The 19582-nt window shown below is 47.7% G+C and overlaps 1 protein-coding gene across 1 annotated transcript in view; it reads left to right on the top strand.

Annotated features, from left to right (window-relative positions):
• Window positions 1-1495: 1495 nt before the first annotated feature.
• The window catches only part of LOC135824902 (streptococcal hemagglutinin-like), a 37717-nt gene continuing 19630 nt past the window's right edge, over window positions 1496-19582 (top strand). Inside the window, exons 1-10 of the mRNA XM_065337646.1 lie at window positions 1496-1574; window positions 2100-2159; window positions 5668-5703; window positions 9129-9194; window positions 9701-9742; window positions 11405-11455; window positions 12695-12991; window positions 13355-13855; window positions 15686-15835; window positions 17687-18847. Coding sequence (XP_065193718.1) covers window positions 2114-2159; window positions 5668-5703; window positions 9129-9194; window positions 9701-9742; window positions 11405-11455; window positions 12695-12991; window positions 13355-13855; window positions 15686-15835; window positions 17687-18847 — 2350 coding nt within the window. The 5' untranslated portion in view covers window positions 1496-1574; window positions 2100-2113. The remainder of the gene's footprint in view (window positions 1575-2099; window positions 2160-5667; window positions 5704-9128; window positions 9195-9700; window positions 9743-11404; window positions 11456-12694; window positions 12992-13354; window positions 13856-15685; window positions 15836-17686; window positions 18848-19582) is intronic.

The following is a 19582-nucleotide window of genomic DNA, read 5'->3' as shown; positions in this document are numbered from 1 at the left end:
GACATCACTACCCTACATGGAATATCCAAAAAGTATTCTTTCTAGACCAAAGAGTGGTATATTTGATAACATTTAATAACGATAGAAATATTTACGATACTTCTCCAGACGTTTCGTTGTTCTGAACAACATCGTCAGTGGATAACTTTCTTTATCCACTGACGATGTTGTTCAGAACAACGAAACGTCTGGAGAAGTATCGTAAATATTTCTATCGTTATTAAATGTTATCAAATATACCACTCTTTTAGTTTGGTCTAGAAAGAATACTTTTTTGATATTACAATGAGAGTGAATAATCAACGGCTTGTCCACCAACTCCTACATGGAATGAAAGCAGAGGGCTCATAACGGGTGATAGCAAAGTGGGTGCGGACAAGAGCGATAACACATTTTGGGCTGGATACAGTACGAATGGCAGCCGGGAGGGAGTTTCATGTGGCGGTCATGAAAAAGAGAAAGGTGGCACGGATATGTGTGCGGGCTCTAGCAGGCGGAAGCCGATGTTTGGGGGGGGGGGGGCTGGGGCGGCGGCGCCTGGCGCTGTTTGATGCTGTGTAGCCTAGGTCCTCCAGGGTTTTTAATGGATTCCCCAAAGGGGAGGCCTAAGTCGAGGGGGTCTGCGTTCATGGCTTACTGGGAATACACCTGCAAAATTATAACATATAGATTGAGAAGAGGGTTATAACGTTAGTCGCACACATGTCAGAAGGCGTAGTTCCCTGTTTGTGAGGCGACTTAAAAAAAAAAGTACAACCACGACGACGACGACAACAACAAGCATAGATCTGGCCTGGGTATCTTGGCCTAAAATGCCACTGACTCGCGCTCCCTGGCCTGCTCAATAACAGTGAATAGTCAATTTTAAAATTACTACTCGCTTGTCCATTGCTTCACTTCTCGTTTCGTTTCCGATGGCGATGCTACACTTGCGCTGCCCTCCGTACCGCAGCAGCTATTAGGAGAGCCGACAATCGGGAGTCGCACCAAAAACAGGCTCCCAGACAGGCTGGTACACTGTACGCTAGTGTCGATACAGTCTCTACACTAGTACACTACCTACCACCGACCTTTCAAAGACTGCTCGTACCCATTGCCACTGTGTTATTCTTGTAGTTGTATCACGCGATGCACGTAAGTCGTTAGCTCGCTCGTCTCTGAACGCAGCACGGAAAAGTCGCATCTGCTCTACAAATCTGCAAAAATGTCACCATGTTCGGCGCACCTCGTCTGAACTGGTACGGCAGCGACTCCCGTTTCAAGACCTTCTCAGGCACGCATATGGTCAGGGGGTTCTCTCTCTGCTCTGCAGGAGTACTAACAAGCAAGTCGTGCGTAGATTCGACGAGATCTGTCGCTCCGGAAAGGAGCGCTGGGCCGTATCGGGCCGCGGGTTCAAGACAGCAGCTTGCCACGGATATGGACATGTACGAGAGTGGGCTGTATCCTCTAGGAACGCCGCATTCCCCTTGTTTCGGCTTCATATCCTGCCGTTCGGCCACAGCTGCTCTCAGTTTTCTGCACCCCGTCTTGCTCAAACGTGCCGTTTCTTGCTCTTGGACCTTGTGCTCTCGGTGAGTTTAGATACCTGTTTCAACTAGTGTCCTCCTTGCTGTTCAGCATGGACGGACGGACCCCTGTCCACTTAGAGTATAGGCTGAGCGGTCCAGCGACCCGCACATTTGTGAAGTTCCATGACAATGTACTCCCAAAGTGTAGTGGTATCCTCGACGGCAGCTGATTCCTAGATAACAATCATGTTGAGGGAGGGGTTAGTGCTGGCAAGATAGGGAGTCGCTAACAAGCCTTTCTGCCACACGTATTCAGCTGCTGCATCGGTGGAATTGTATTCCGTCTCAGTACTGCCATCTGTCCAATCATGCAGGTCCTCCTCCGGTACCATCTGGAGAATGGGGTGGGGACGCCTTGAGAGTTCTGTCGTACCAGCGATCCAGGGCGGTCGGATGCTACTCGCGATAGCTCACAACATTAACCAGTCTGGCATACATCACTCCACATCTCGTTCTGCCTGAAATGCCTTCTGGGAGCCCGAACCATCTTGATTTTGTTTTGGACGTTTGCTTCCGTTTTTGGTGCAGTTTTCGGCGAAGTCATGGCTTTCAAGCTGTGCGTTCTCCTTGCCGTTTTGGCTGTGGTCGGTAAGTCTGTGTGAGGTCCCTGTTTAGTTGCAGACAATCGCAACTCTGCTTGTGCGTGTGTGTGTGTGTGTGTGTGTGTGTGCGTGCGTGTGCGTGCGTGTGTGTGTGTGTGTGTGTGTGTGTGTGTGTGTGTGTTCGGAGCACACCGAACTATTGAGCCTGTACATAACGTATTATCTCTAATATAAGCACAGTCTCCAATAATAGCACGTCTCCAATAATAGAACACCTTGGGGCGGCATTCAAAAAATAAAGTGCTCAGTCTCCATTATAACCACACTGTGTAAATTCATTATCTGTACTGGCGAAAAAACCCTGAAATGTGTGTGTCTGACATGAATTTGGCATGGCAACATGCCTCTGAAATGAGGTTGAAACAATAATGGAACAGTCTCCAATAAAGGAACGTCTCCATTAATAGCACGGGGCGGAGGTACATTGAAAAAATAAAGGACCGTGCTTATATTAGAGATAACACGGGTATGTAACATGATGTGCCTTGTGGGTAACCAGATGTGTGACTGTGCCGGATGAACTCGAATTCTGGGTGAGAATTTAGCTCAATTGAAACAATAACAAAATATGGGAAGGCTGCAATCATCGAGGTTTTGAGCACTAAACTGATAAAGTAGGAAAGAAGTGCCTTAAATACGAAGTATATCGTCTTCCACAGCTGCAGTCACACACTGGCTTTCAGTCCTCAGTACGGAATTCCTTTGCCGATTTCAGGTCGACCTTTTGCATTCACAGTCGTTCGTAGTGTCCCATATAATTATAGAGTCACGTCCTGTTAATCTAAGCTCGAATGACCAGAAGAGTTGAACTCTCGGCTATGCAGTAAAACTCCCCGAATTCGGGCAGGTTGGGACCGAGGACTGGCAGTAACTATGAATCGCCCATAACTCAGAACAAACATACTTTTACTGCATGCAAGTAAAGATTTTATGCCAATCAATATGACTGTTTTGGCGCTGTACTATATTCACAGGAAGTGTGAGTTACGAAGTCTGAAGAAAATGTTGAACAGTCTCTGCTGGGATGACGACTACACCATAGGTCAGTGGTGACTACACCATAGCTCAGTGGTTAGAGCATCGCTAGCTACAAGCCCTAGACCCTGGAAAAGCGGATATAGCGACATTTCGCCCTAGACCCTGGAAAAGCGGATATAGCGACATTTCGCCCTAGACCCTGGAAAAGCGGATATAGCGACATTTCGCCCTAGACCCTGGAAAAGCGGATATCCCTAAAATGCAGTACAGTTTAAAAATGGACAGGGAACATAATTATAATAGACTCGAGTCGAGAGCCAGGGATAATTTGTAGCAAAGAAAAAATAACCAAGGAACTACAAATTACGCTATACGAGTAATGTCCACTAACACAAACAGTCACTTGACAATACAGCTCAAGCGATCACTTTACACGACACTGACTTGGGAGGGGGCGGGGGGTAGTTGAAGAACGTCAGTACCGTCCGTCAGTGGCTTGCAAAGTTATCGCTTGAGATGATTGTCAAGTAGCTGGTAGTGTGTTATAGCATAACTTGTAGTTCCTTGCTCCTTTTCTTTGCTATAGCGAAACCATGGGATTTCATTCTGGACCCTTTCAGCAAATATTTTTTGAAGCTACAAATGGCTGTGGCTGTGGCTGTGGCTGTGGCTGTGGCTGTGGCTGTGGCTGGGTTTTACACTCTGAAAACTGGTTTTTGACAGCAGAAAAGTTGTAACCAAGCAATGGTGGAATGACACACTTTCATTGAACGAACTTCCACTCTTCGGCTTACACCTGTTGACTGTGTTCTCATTTTCTCAAGTGCAGCTTTATCGAGCCACACTTTTACTTCTATCACCATCATAATATTGGGCATCAATGCCCGTTTGGTTTGCGATGTAAAATAAAACTTTAAACAAAGAAAAAAAACACGAAAAGCAAGGAAACCTGAATAGTAGTACTTTCGAGGTCGCCCACACTATCATTTTGTAGCCAATGCAGTAGACAAGAAACTGTTTCAGCCAGCTAAGCCTCGTCAATCATGCTGTATGAATGTTGCACGCTGTTCGAGCACCGCTAGCTGATTCACAACTTCAGACTTGTCCACGGAAACGGGTGGTTTTTCTCGCCGAGTTCTCCATCCCACTTTCCAAGAGTGTCGCGACCAAATTCCGAGTTCCGCACGTCCCCATCGAACAGTTGATCCACAGGTGCACATTCTGTAACGGCATCATATGAAAGTACCTCATGCACGGATATACCTGCCCGTTAGTGTCTACGCTATTGTAGGAGTTGCATTTTGATAGAGAGTATATTTTTCGCAGTAATAGAGTATTTATTTGTAGAGCTTATGTGGATACAGATTCCTAGGTTCGAACCCCAAGATGGGCGGTTAGTTACATTTTTTCTCTCCTTGCGTATTTTGTATCTGCATGTTATTACCCTTTCCGTGAGTCGCTCGTGAGTAATGTATGAGTCGTGTATGGCTAAACCCGTGAATGGGCAGTGCATTACGAAATAGTTATTACGGTTTGTTCTAACAAATACAATGGGTAATAGATGAGGAATACAGGTTGAATCCTGTTAAGGTGAATAGTAAATTTGAAGGCAAAACGTTAAAATGCAACCAGAAAGAAGAGTTGTGTCATGGCTCGTAAGCATTGCTTATTTTGTCGACATGCCTCATTGTATTGTAGGAACACCTCCCTGATAGTTCTAATATGGCTTAGGAGTCCAGGACTGTTGCAGTCCTTGCTGATTTGCTGCTGTGAAGCAGACATCATGAGAATAATTCCTGCCCTCGCACAAACTCGAATGAAGCCGCCACGAATCGTTGCTTGCTGAACAACAGCCCAACATGACGAGAAAGAAGAACTGCTCCACAACAACAAATCAGCAAGGACTGCAAGGACTCTCTCTCTCTCTCTCTCTCTTTCTCTCTCTCTTTCTCTCTCTCTCTCTCTCTCTCTCTCTCTCTCTCTCTCTCTCTCTCTCTCTCTCTCTCTCTCTCTCTCTCTCTCTCTCTCTCTCTCTCTCCTCTCTCCCTCTCTCTCTCTCTCTCTCTCTCTCTCTCTCTCTCTCTCTCTCTCTCTCTCTCTCTCTCTCTCTCTCTCTCTCTCTCTCTCTCTCTCTCTCTCTCTCTCTCTCTCTCTCTCTCTCTCTCTCTCTCTCTCTCTGTTGTGTCCCTCAGTCAAGTCATATTATTATGACTTCTCACGAGCATGCGCACGAGAGATGCATGCTCGTGTGAAGTTGGTTTGGGATGTTCGGAGGCAGTCTTCTCTTGCTGCAGCTAAGTCTGGTTGAAGATAATTACATTCCGAGTTCAGAGCCGTTCAGAGTGAGCCAGTTACGTGTGTGTATAAACTGCATGATTAGATCATTATATGGTCTAGGCAGGGGACCATACACTCTCTCTCTCTCCCCTTCCCAGAGAGGGAAATGGAGAGGAATATGTCCCCCCCCCCCTTAACTAGAATATTTACTTTCTTTGTTTACTATTCCTCCATCTCAGCTTCTAAGCCACTGATCCACAACCACCAAATTCATAGTAAGACTCATTTGCCTGTGTTGGTTTTTCTGTGTTATCTTTGTGTCTTTTCTCTCTCTTTTTCCCTCTCCCCTATCTCTCCCTATCTATCTATCCCTTTCTTTCTCTCCTCCCTCTCTCTCTCTCTCTCTCTCTCTCTCTCTCTCTCTCTCTCTCTCTCTCTCTCTCTCTCTCTCTCTCTCTCTCTCTCTCTCTCTCTCTCTCTCTCTCTCTCTCTCTCTCTTCTTTCTTTCGCTCCCCCCCTCTCTCTCTCTCTCTCTCTCTCTCTCTCTCTCTCTCTCTCTCTCTCTCTCTCTCTCTCTCTTCACCTTGACTCGTCAGGGGAAATAGGACGTCATAGTACATTTGAGACCAGCAGGAAGAAGATGACGATGCCCACTAATTTAGTATCTGTGCACGCAAATGTGTTGTGTTTGTAACTTTCGTCAGGCGAAACAGCACGTCATAGTACATTTGAGAACAGGGGGAAGAAGATGACGACGTCCACTAATTTAGTATCTGTGCACACGAATCTGCTGTGTGTATGACTCTGTGTGTCAGCTATGACATCAACCCCTGTGGTTCCATGCCTAGCATGTACGTCTGAACCATCCTGCAAAGTTTGAATGACGTAGGTTGAGCGATCGCTCCGCGAAACATACTTTTTGAAATTCTCTTCATAGTATATCTTCCACCATTGAAATTTCGAATTTCTTGCTGAGAGGGGTGGCTTGCAACCTCGATATAGCTTGTTCCAGGCATGCTTTGGAGCCATCCCCTGTTGAAGTAGAGGCGGGGATCTGCCCTGCAACTGCTACAACAAAAAAATGATTCGATCTGAGAAAGGGTGAGACTGCGAATCTCGGTTGAATATTGAGTATTTCAAGCCTTTTCACGACGAAGATGGAGTTCTTTTTGGAGATCGATGTCGTGGCAAAGGACATGGTGTCCGACTTCTGGCGTCTGGTGAAGCCAGGGATCATTTGTCCAGTCAGGTCGGCAGCCTAACCGTCAGTAAGCTTGTGTTTGGATCCCGTTCTGCTCGATGTGGTAGATCACAAACAATTTGATATCGCACAAATTGATCTCAGCATCGTGCGTCCGGTATTTCATATTCAGAAAATCCCAAAGTGTCTCTGTGTGGCCGTCCTATGCCACGAGAAACTCCAATCAGGCTCCTATGTCCTCTGCCTTCATGATTGAATGTCCACTTCATTTGAACAACGAACACAACAATCGAGGACAGCTTTGCAATGAAAAATACAGCTATACTGGAGCTGAAAAAAGAAGAAAAAAAACATGCTCAGGTTGAGACTCGAGTACACGCATACTCTCCCAGCAGGTGAAACGCAAATTTTTGTGAAAAATGCGTGTCGCCGACTGACCAGTAATTTTGCCTGACGTTGTGTGTCAGCTATGACACCAGACCCTGTGCAACCATGCCTGGTATGTAGGTGCCGAACCATCCTGCGAAGTTTGAATGATGTAGGTTGAACGATCGTGTGGACAACCATACATTTTGAAATTCTCTTCGGAGTACCTTGCACCATTGAAATTTCTAATTGTTTGATGAGAAGGGTGGCTTGCAACCTCGATACAGCTTGTTCCATGCATGCACTGGAGCTAGACACTGTTGAAGTAGTGGGGGGAATCTGCCCTGCAACTGCTACAACGAAAAATGGTTCGATCTGAGAAAGCGTGAAACTGACAGGCTTAGTTTTAAATTTGGAGTATTTCAAGCCATTTGAGACGAAGATGGAGTTCTTTTTGGAGATGGACGCCGCGGCGAAGAACATGGCTTCCGACTTCTGGCGTCTCGTGAAGCCAGGGATCATGTGTCCAGTCATGTCGGCAGCCTAATCGTCGGGAAGCTTGTGGGTAGGATCCAGTTCTACTCGATGTGGTAGATCACCCAAAAAATTATATCACACAAATTGAACTCTGCATCGTGTGTACGGTATTTTGTATTCAGAACATCGCAAAGTGTCTCTGTGTGGCCGTCCTATGCCATGAGAAACTCCAATCAGGCTCTTATGGCCTCTGCTTTCTTGACTGAATATCCACCTCGTTTGAACAACGGACACAACAATCGAGGACGGCTTCGCAATGAAAAATAAGCCCATTGCGTATTGCCAAATATGGAAGGTATGCGTAATGCATGTGAGTACACTGGGATCAGCAATGCACTGTTCAACACCCCAGACGACCATGCCCAGGTGGCTGTGTGGCGTCAGGCGAAATAGCACGTCATAGTACATTCGAGATCAGCGGGAAGAAGATGACGACATCCACTAATTTAGTATCTGTGCACACGAATCTGCTGTGTGTGTTACTCTGTGTGTCAGCTATGGCATCATCGCCAGTGGTTCCATGCCTAGCATGTACGTCGGAACCATCCTGCAAAGTTTGAATGACGTAGGTTGAGCGATCGCTCCGCGAAACATACTTTTTGAAATTCTCTTCATAGTATATCTTCCACCATTGAAATTTCGAATTTCTTCGAATTTTTTTGCTGAGAGGGGTGGCTTGCAACCTCAATATGGCTTTTTCCAGGCATGCTTTGGAGCCATCGCCTGTTGAAACAGTGGCGGGAAGCTGCCCTGCAACTGTCCCAGCAGGAAATTAATCGATCCGAGAAAGCGCGAGTCCGCGAATCTCGGTTGAATATTGAGTATTTCAAGCCTTTTCACGACGAAGATGGAGTTCTTTTTGGAGATGGACGTCGCGGCAAAGGACATGGTGTCCGACTTCTGGCGTCTGGTGAAGCCAGGGATCATTTGTCCAGTCAGGTCGGCAGCCTAACCGTCGGTAAGCTTGTGTTTAGATCCCGTTCTGCTCAATGTGGTAGATCACAAACAATTTGATATCGCACAAATTGATCTCAGCATCGTGCGTAAGGTATTTTATATTCAGAAAATCCCAAAGTGTCTCTGTGTGGCCGTCCTATGCCACGAGAAACTCCAATCAGGCTCCTATGTCCTCTGCCTTCATGATTGAATGTCCACTTCGTTTGAACAACGAACACAACAATCGAGGACGGCTTTGCAATGAAAAATACAGCTATACTGGAGCTGAAAAAAAGAAGAAAAAACGTACTCAGGATGAGACTTGAGTACACGCATACTCTCCCAGCAGCTGAAATGCAAATTTTTGTGAAAAATGCGTGTCGCCGACTGACCAGTAATTTCGCCTGTTTATGGTACAAATTGCGTCATTGCGGAATGGGCTTATACAGCTACACTGGAGCTGAACGTGCTCAGGATGAGACTCGAGTACACGCGCACTCTCCCAGCAGGTTCTGTGGATGTCGCTCATAGATGCTTAATTTCGAGTGCCGATCTATCTTTCCCTCTCGCTCTGGCTGTCTCTCTCTTATTATTTCTATCTCTCTCTCCTTTCTCTGCTCACAATAATTGCTTTTTCTGTTTGTGTTACCTCCTTCCCAGTTGTTTCTACCATCCACCATCATACCAAATCCGCTGAAGTCCACCGTCATACCAAACATGCTGAAGGTAGTTAGTCTGACAGTGCTACTCCTGTCGATGCATTTGCGTGTCTCAGTCCGTCCGTCCATCCGTCTTTGCGTCCATGACTGTTCGTCTCTGTCTTTTTCTGCGTTTCTCTCTCTGTCCGTCTCCTGGTATCTTTCTCTCCTGGTATATACCTGTCTACTGTTCTGTATTTCTGTCTGTCTGTTTGTCTGTCTGTCTGTCTGTCTGTCTGTCTGTCCGTCTGTCGGTCTGTCTGTCGGTCTGTCTGTCTGTCCGTCCGTCTGTCGGTCTGTTGGTCTGTCTGTCTGTCTGTCTGTCTGTCGGTCCCTCTGTCTGTCTGTCGGTCTGTCGGTCTGTCTGTCTGTCTGTCTGTCTGTCTGTCTGTCTGTCTGTCTGTCTGTCTGTCTGTCTGTCTGTCTTTCTGTCTGACTGTCTATCACTCTCTCTTGCACCCCTTTCCTTCTTTCTTATCTATCTTAATTCCTTAACTCACAATTGCATGTTTTCCCGTGTGACATCCACCTCAGTTTCTCCGGCCGTCCGTCACATGGACAATCAAAAATATCAAGGTCAGAATACTTTGCATTCTTGTGTGTTTGTGTATGTGTGTGTATGTGTGTCTGTGTGTGCGCGCGCACGCGCGTCCGTGCGCATGTGTGTGTGTGTGTGGGTGTGTGTGTGTGTGTGTGTGTGTGTGTGTGTGTGTGTGTGTGTGTGTGTGTGTGTGTGCGTATGTGTGTGAGTGTGTGTGTGTGTGTGTGTGTGTGTGTGTGCATATGTGTGTGAGTGTGTGTGTGTTTGTGTGTGTGTGTGTGTGTGTGCATGTGTATGTATGTGTGCATGTGTGTGCATGTGTGTGTGTGTCTGTTTGTTTGTCTGCCTGTCTGTCTGTTTGTTTGTCTGTGTATGTGTGTGTGCGCGCGTGCGTGCACGTGTGCGTGTGTGCATGTGTGCATGTGTGTGTGTGTGTGTGTGTGTGTGTGTGTGTGTGTGTGTGTGTGTGTGTGTGTGTGTGTGTGTGTGTGTGTGTGTGTGTGTGTGTGTGTGTGTGTGTGTGTGTGTGTGTGTGTGTGTGTGTGTGTGTGTGTGTGTGTGTGTGTGTGTGTGTGTGTGTGTGTGTGTGTGTGTGTGTGTGTGTGTGTGTGTGTGTGTGTGTGTGTGTGTGTGTGTGTGTGTGTGTGTGTGTGTGTGTGTGTGTGTGTGTGTGTGTGTGTGTGTGTGTGTGTGTGTGTGTGTGTGTGTGTGTGTGTGTGTGTGTGTGTGTGTGTGTGTGTGTGTGTGTGTGTGTGTGTGTGTGTGTGGTGTATGTGCGTGCATGCATGTGTTTGTGTGTGCATGTCTGTATTCGTGTGCATGTCTGTATTCGTGTGCATGTGTGTGTGTGTGTGTGTGTGTGTGTGTGTGTGTGCATGTGTGTGTGTGTGTGTGTGTGTGTGTGTGTGTGTGTGTGTGTGTGTGTGTGTGTGTGTGTGTGTGTGTGTGTGTGTGTGTGTGTGCGCGTGTGCATATGTGTGTGAGTATGTGCGTGTGTGCTCGTACATACCTGGACAGTCTGCATTTTCTGAATGGGTGCTGTGTGTGCGGTTAGGGGCTCTTCATTGCTGTATGCAGCCAAAGTGAAAGTGGCTCTTACATCAGGGCCGTCGCAAGGTATTTCAGAGTGGTACGGTCAGTCACCCGGAGTACTGTCAGCCTACTCGTGTGGCTGGGATGACTTCTCTGAAAAATAAACCAAACTTAGAGCCCAAATCAGAGCATGTTTTTAAGTTACGGGGCACCCGGCACAAACAGTGGTACGGTCAATACCGCAGTTTGTTTGTTTGTTTGTATTCTTTATTTAGAGTGGGAAGTCCAAAACAGGCCCTAGCCTAATAACAATTGCAATAGGTGTCTTAATGCTACGACCTGTACATACTCACTATTCGTATTTCCCGCTCGTTCCCCTTGGCAATGAGACTCACATATAGAAGAGCGCATGCTCCAGTGGGTCTCCAGTTCAGTTCTGTTCTGTTCTAGTCTGTCTTGAGTTGTCGTTGTCCTGTTCTCCTTTCCATTCCTGTCTACACTCTTGTCGAATACTTCTATAATCCAATCATATAAAACCCCTGTGTTCCGGTGTGAGGGGACTTCATTAGCCGGGAGCAGCTAACACAATGTTCCCACTAGTGATTGTAGCATTTCCGATGCCCCAGTACATTTCCTTTGTCCATTTCTTGTTTTGCTTCCTGCAGCCATACGGGCCGAATACAAAAAACACGAGGCCATGGCCGAGAAGGAACTTAGTAAGAACAATGCTTTTTCTATGGCTATTGCCTCTGTGTGCGCGTGTGTGTGTGTGTGTGTAGCATTATGGTGATAATGCAAATTAATGGGTGCACGCAGCTTTCTGCTACCGCTCAATCTATGCTGCTATGTTTGATGGTGCTGTTACTGCATGCTCACGCTTTGCTGCTGGCTAGGGTCTCTGTGCAGCTTGGCACTCTGCATGATATTGAATGCATCTCTCTACGTGACATTGATCGTGTCTCTGTTCATGCGTGTCGCTGGCCTCCGACGCATGGCGTTATCACATGGCGTTATCACATGGCGTTATCACATGGCGTTATCGTGGCGCTTGCTTGTAACTCAACGTGGGTGGGTTTGGCGGTGCTATGATGGCGCTTGCTTGTAACTCAACGTGGGTGGCATGCATCGTTGCATGTCTTGCTAGAGTTTGCTCTGCTATATATTTTCGATCCGTTCTGTGCGACGATCATTCTTGTTTGCTCGTAGTGTTTCACCCTCCCACCTCCCATTTCTCATCACTAATTTGCTTTGATAAAGTGAATAAACGGGGTGTTGGCCACGCTCATTTCCGGCTACTCAGGGCCCTCGGTCGCCGTCCCTCGGACGCAGACTCTTGTAGATACTTGGCTCCGCCAACATTCAGCTTCGGCAGTGTCTACCCGGCCGAACCCTGAATCCTCTCTCGTAGATACTTGGCTCCGCCAACATTCTGCTCCGGCAGTGTCTACGTATTTCTTTCCGTAGCCTCTCACTCCGCTGGCCGGCACTCCCCCATACCGCAAGTTGCTGTGTGTTGTAGTTAATGTGTGTGTGTGCGTGTGTGTGCGTGCGTGCGTGTGTACTCTGTAACTGTGTGTCTGTATGCGTCTCGTACTGCAGTGCCGCTTATTTATACTCTGGAAAGTACAGTAAATAGATTTTTGTTGTTGCGTGAAGGTGATGGTGAGCAAGTCGTTAGCCTAGAGTAGGCACCGGCGGATTATGCCCGAAAAGGTGGCAGATTCTGCTCGAAAAGCAGTGGAATTGGCAGAACCATACAAACCTTATGGTGGGCAATTCCTCGAATTCTGCTCCATTTCTTTATCCACATACCAAACATGCATGAAACTTACCAGAAAAAGTACCGAATTCTGCCAATTGTTCTGCCGGCATTATCCGCCGGTGCCTAGCCTAGAGGCAGATGTGACCCTGTGGATTTGATGAAAAACATAGTTCATTCTGTCATCTTTCTGCAGTGGCTGAATTCGAAAAAAAGGCAAATATCGCTCATCAGCAGGACACAGGTAATCCACAGAGGGAAGAGGGAGTACCAGATACTGAAGACCTGATTCCTGAAATAGAAGAGACTACACCAGTTACTGAAGAAGGAACACCCGAAATGGAAGATGGTATTCAGGATACGGAAGAGGCGATATCAACCATGGAAGAGGGAACACCAGAGACTGAGTCGGATGGCGCAACCTGCAACAACAAAAATCATCATCATCATCATCATCATCATAAGCACCATGCTCCTATTGCAAAGGTCCCTAGTGAGTGGCTTGCTTACCTGTGCCTGTGCCTGTGTGTGTGTGTGTGTGGGGGGGGGGGGGGGGGGGGTGGGTGCGTGCATGCGTGCGTGCGTGCGTGTGTGTGTGAGTGTGTGCGCGTGCGTGCGTGCGTGCGCGCGTGTGTGTGTGTGTGTGTGTGTGTGTGTGTGTGTGTGTGTGCGTGCGTGCGTGCGTGCGTGCGTGCGTGCGTGCGTGCGTGTGTGTGTGGGCATGTAACTGTGTTGGTGTATTTGTGTTTTTTTTTACTGTGCTGAGTGATGCTGGGAACTGTGGAGGTTACATCTGATGTGGGAGTTGCTTTCTCACCACATTATCTCTTCTCTGCTATTGTCTGCATGCATACAGCACCTGTTGTGTCTGCCGCCAAGGAACCAATTGCATCCGATACTGAGCATCTCTATGACACACCCATACCGAAGGCGAATTCCTCATCCTTGAAGGACGTGACGGACGATTTCACAGTCGATGGGCCCTCTGGATCCGAGGAGCCTGTGTTGCAGGAATCGGAGCCTGAGCAGTCCTCTCTGGATGGATCTCTGTCCCAGTCCCAGGAGGCTGTGGACGAGGAGTCTGTGCATGAAGAGTCTGTGGGTGAGGAGTCGGTGGACGAGGAGTCTGTGGTTGAGGAGTCTGTATCTGATACTGAGCACATCTTTGACTCACCAATTCCGAAGGCGGATCCCTCATCTTTGAAAGACGTGACGGACAATTTCGAAGTTGATGGGTCCTCTGTATCCGAGGAGACCGTGTCCGAGGAGTCGGAGCCTGAGCAGCTGGAGACCTCATCTTCGAGGGAAGATACCGACGACTTCACGCATGGCCATACCAATAATGACCAGCCCGAGTGTAAGTGTGTGTGTGTGCGTGCGTGCGTGCGTGCGTGCGTGCGTGTGCGTGTGTGTCTGTGTGTGCGCGTGCGTGTGTGTGTAACTTGTGTGTGTGTGTGTGTGTGTGTGTGTGTGTGTGTGTGTGTAACTTGTGTGTGTGTGTGTGTGTGTGTGTGTGTGTGTGTGTGTGTGTGTAACTTGTGTGTGTGTGTGTGTGTGTGTGTATGTGTGTGTGTGTGTGTGTGTGTGTGTGTGTGTGTGTGTGTGCGTGTGCGCGCGCACGTGCGTGTGTGTGTGTGTGTGTGTGTGTGTGTGTGTGTGTGTGTGTGTAACGGGGTTTATACCAACCAGACTCGTTATAATGAAGTAGGACCTACATGTATATGTAATGAACAATACAGTGTGTGCAGTGCTGCTAGGGCTGTCTCGCCATACATGCCATTGAAAATTTGAAATTTGATTGAAATTGAATTGAAATTAGATAAACAATTACGTGCGCACACACCTCAGACCTCAGACCTGCCCATGATAGCGAACAGCTATGTTAGCCATAGCAACTTGTGCTGGGTTCACACCATTCAACAGCTTGCAAGGCTGATGAATTGACCGCCACTAATTTTAGCATGGTCTCCACCACTCAGCTGATTGAAGTGGCTTTTTCTGGCCAGTGAATCCCTATTTTTCAGTACACACACACACACACACACACACACACACACACACACACACACAACAACACACACACACACACACACACACACTTGTACTTGTACTTGTTGCTCACTGCCAAAACTGGTCACGTGGGTCTCCCCGGAAGAGGGGAGAGAGACTCAAAAGGAATATTGGAAAGATGACTCAACTGGCTATTGAACCGCCCAACGGCCGACACTCCCTGAAATCCCCAAAACTCTGGGTGGACTTGAAAATGATCCCACTTATGGGCTCACCACACCTCCGTAAGTGGGTGAGGACAAGGTGCAGAAAAAGGATTGATGGCATCAGGGTATCCGTCCTGGGATCCAACTGCAGTTACCCCTTCCCCAGTGAAGGTAATACTTGCTACTAGTGTGGGTGGCTAAATCAGAGTGGATCTGATAAAAGCTTCACTAGCACCGTTGATTACACAAGAGTTAATCTAGCCAGAAGCAGTCCATGGTTAACAGGTATGTATACTTCAAACAGAAAGTATATGAGCCCTGGAACCAACAAAGGTGGCAGGTACACACACACACACACACACACACACACACACACACACACACACACACACGTGCACAAACACACACACACACACATAAACACACACATACACACACACACACAAACATAAGTTACACACACACACGCACGCACACACACACACACACACACACACACACACACACACACTCTCTCCTCCAGGCCACATACTTTCAGAGTTCCACTCTACATGTACACGTGTTCATTATAAGCTCTGCCTTCGAAACGGGTATCTCCGACTTTTGTCACATAATGGCGAAGGTGTGTAAGTCATTATAGTGTAGTGCGTTTCAAAACCAAAAGTAGAGACTTCTGGTTTCAAGAACCGTTACGCCAGCATCTAGGCCACATAAAATCTGTGACCCCTTTGTGCATAAAGCTCCCGAAATTGAGCGTTTGTTGCCCAATCGCTTAGAACTCTATAGGGGATAAATCGGGGGAATAGCCTGAGCAATTTCCCAAAGAAATTTCTCCAAAAAGCTCAAACCAAATTTGAATTATTTGAAAAAGTCTTAGAGGTCTATACTTTTGAAATGCGCTATAGACTAGAGACCGGCTTGGTCCTAGGGATTACTCCAAGATAGAGTTCCTTCTTTTGTTTGATCTACAGCTACTGAAATTGTAGAGGACGAACACCATTCTCACCATGAGCAGGGGTCGTCGTCATCATCATCGGAGTCGTCAGAGGAAGAATGCGATTGCAAGAAGAAAGGCCACAACCACCATCATAAGCACGGTCTCCCTGCGTCGCCAGTCCGCAGTAAGTGGTGTGCTTGTGTGTGTGTGTGTGTGTGTGTGTGTGTGTGTGTGTGTGTGTGTGCGTGTGTGCGTGTGTGTGCGTGTGTGCGTGTGTGTGTGTGCGTGTGTGTGTGTGTGTGTGTGCACGTGTGTGCATGTTGTTGTTGACTTTCATTTTACTTCACCAATTGCACATGCCTTCTTACCGGCCCATAGGTCCGGTTCTCACGGAAAGATGAAGGAAATTATATGAGGAAATGTATAGAGATAAAGACATGCAAGCGGTATAATTATTATTATAGAAATGCATTGCGATAACAAAATTAATAATATGTAGTGGAAGCATTTCATGAAAATATATGTGTGAACATTGGCAGACTTTGTTGGATGGGCACAATTTTAAGCAGTCCAGGGAACATGAAGTACAGCGAGAGGTGTTTGACTGTTGGCATAGAGTTTACAAGTTAAGTAGGTCAATATCAGATAGGGCTCCCTTGAAAACTGCTTTGATCGGCAGCAGTTATCGATCTGACATCAGCCGAGAGGGCGTTCCATGCAATACTGCCGTGAAACACCATACTCGAGCGACAAGCAGGCCTGCGAAGGAAAGGGACATGGAGCAAGTTGGAGACTTGGCCCCTAGTGATGCGCTGATCGTTTAGCACAGTATTTGGAGCAGTCATTGTAAAGAGTTGCTGTAGGAGTGGGCTACAATATCCATTGATACAGCGGTGTACAAAAATTAGAACTTTCTGAGTGTATGTGTGTGCCAGGCTGACAATACTAAGAAGTGCCAGAAGCGGTGCGGTGGGGGTGAGAAAGTGCTGTTGCAAGGTTGCACGAATGCCGGTTTTGAAACTCTTCTCCAGACCTCCAAGCAACTGGGCAGAAAGCCCCGGAACAAAGCTATTCGAACCATAGCATAGCTGAGAGAGGACCATGCTGAGGAACCAAGTGCATCTTGCGCGCAAACTGAGTCCTTGACCATGCCTCCAGAGCTGGCCAATGGTCCTAGCAGTCTTGCGGCTCAGGTGTGCAATGTGGGGCTTCCATGTATGCATGCGCATGTGTGCGTGTGTACGTGTGTGTGTATTTGGGGGGCAAGTGTATCTGAGTGGGCGTATGGATGTGTGTGTGTGTGTGTGTGTGTGTGTGTGTGTGTGTGTGTGTGTGTGTGTGTGCCAGCTAGTTCGGTTGGTGGGTACACTTATGCCAGATAGTGTTGGGCCTGTTGCCAACGGGCTCGGCTGCTTGAAGGTGTATTGTTGTACCTACCACCTTTGTTGGTTTCAGGGTTCATATACTTTCTATTTGAAGTATACATACCTGTTAACCATGGACTACTTCTGGCTAGATAAACTCTTGTGTAATCAATGGTGCTAGTGAAGCTTTTATCAGATCCACTCTGATTTAGCCACCCACACTAGTACCAAGTATTACCTTCACTGGGGGCAGGGGTACCTGCAGTTGGATCCCAGGACGGATACCCTGATGCCGTCAATCCTTTTTCTGCACCTTGTCCTCACCCACTTACTGAGGTGCGGTGAGCCCATAAGTGGGATCATTTCAAGTCCACCCTAGTTTGGGGATTTCAGGGGGTGTCGGCCGTTGGGTGGTTCAATGGCCAATTGAGTCATCTTTCCAAGATTCCTTTTGAGTCTCTCTCCCCTCTCCCGGGGAGACCCACGTGACCAGTTTTGGCAGTGAGCAAGTACAAGTACAAGTACAAGTGTGTGTGCATGTAACTGTGTTGGTGTATTTGTGTTTTTTTTTTACTGTGCTGAGTGATGCTTGGAACTGTGGAGGTTACATATGATGTGGGAGTTGCTTTCTCACCACATTATCTCTTCTCTGCTATTTTCTTTCCATACAGCACCTGCTGACGAAGGAGTCGAGGAACCAGTTGCGCCCGATACTGAGCGCATCTTTGACTCTCCTCTGCCAAAGGCGGATCCCTCATCTTTGAAGGACGTTGTGGATGATTTCACAGTCGTATCCGAGGAAACCACTGAGACATATCCAGAGAACAGTTCCCCCCAGCACCCACCATTGTCCGACATGTTCTCTGACACTGATGGTTCTGCTCCGGAACACGTTGCTTCGAACGCTGAGTCTGAGCCCGCGGAGGAGTCGTACGAGTCGGAACCGACTCGTGCCGAGTCTGCGGAGTCGTACGAGTCGGAACCGACTCGTGCCGAGTCCGTGAACGAGAATGTAGCTGCCGATCAGTCCAACGAGGATGTGTATTCTCTCGACCAAGCCTCTCAGGATCCAGTTGCTCCCGAGACCACGCTGGCCTCGTCGGAGGAGGATCCTCTCCTCCAGCCCGCGGTGTCCGCGTCAGGATCCGAGTCTGGATTCGAGGGACACGATGAGTCACTGGCCGAGGAAGATTCCCCTGCCGTGACCGAACTGGGCTCCGACTCTGAGGACCTAGCAGAGATGGAACACACAAACAATGTCTATTCTATTGATGAGTCTTCTGAGGAACACGTGCCTTCGAGCTCCGTGTCTGCTTCCCAGGACGCTGATGAATCCAGACCGGATTACGACGAATTGGTGAATTCCGACGGATCTTTCTCCGAGGACGAGCCTGCTGGCTCCGAGTCTGAGTCCGAAAGCACTTCTGATGACGACTCTTCGCAGACATCTGCTCACGGAGACTCTGAGTCGGACTGTGAGTCAGAAGATGAGAACCACGACCATTCCTCTCACGAGTCTCTGGCTGATGGCTCCGTGTCCGCGTCTGAGGAGATTGACGAGTTTAAGACGTCCGTGTCCCAGTCTCGGGAGTCCGAGGAGGAGTCCATTCCCGAATCTGAGCAATCCATTTCCCAATCTGAGGAGCCCATTCCCGAAACGGAGGAGTCCATTCCCGAATCTGAGCAATCCATTTCCCAATCTGAGGAGCCCATTCCCGAATCTGAGCAATCCATTTCCCAATCTGAGGAGCCCATTCCCGAATCTGAGGCGTCTATTCCCGGATCTAATTTAACGTCTGAGCCAATGTCCAAGTTCTTGTCCGAAATTGACGGTAAGTACCATCCAGCTCTATTCTTTTGCACGGGCTTGATTGGCTGCCACAGGCTGTACGTTCACTGTTAGAACATTTTGAAATCCCCTCTGAAACAGGAATTGTAATCCCCGAACGCAGTAGTCATGCCCCCATTCACATTCGGACAGACGTGTACTTCTTTCAAGTTCACACAGAGTTCACTTGAGGAGAACGACCATGATCATTTACGAGCATGCGCATATGAAAAGAGAGTGAAGAGACTACAGATTGTGGATGACGTAATATGACATAATGCATGACTTAATATGACGTAATGCATGACGCAATGTGACGTAATGCATGACGTAATATGACGTAATGCATGACGTAATGCAATACATAACAGGATTAGACAGATTGGAAGCGACAAGTGAGAACTTGTGCATACGGAAAAAAAGTTCAAAACCCCAAAATTCGAAGCATTTTGGCCAAATGAACTCAAGCTGAAGGTGTCCGGCAGAGAGACTTACCCGTATCTTAGGCGTCCGGATAAGAGACTTTCGAGTGTAATCCCCCCTAAAACAGGTTTTGTAATCCCCCAACACAGAATTTCTTGTAATCGCCTCTATTTATTAAAAACAGGATTTTGCAATCCCCGAACACAGGACTTGCAATGGACACGGGGCTTGTAATCCCTTACAACGGGACTGGGATGGTAATCCCTTACAACGGGACTGGGATGGTAATCCCTTACAACGGGACTGGGATAGTAAT

Source organism: Sycon ciliatum, chromosome 9 (genome assembly GCF_964019385.1).
Source record: "Sycon ciliatum chromosome 9, ocSycCili1.1, whole genome shotgun sequence".
NCBI lineage: Eukaryota > Metazoa > Porifera > Calcarea > Leucosolenida > Sycettidae > Sycon > Sycon ciliatum.
Note: the sequence above shows the minus strand (reverse complement) of the source record. Positions and strands in the feature narration are given on the sequence as shown.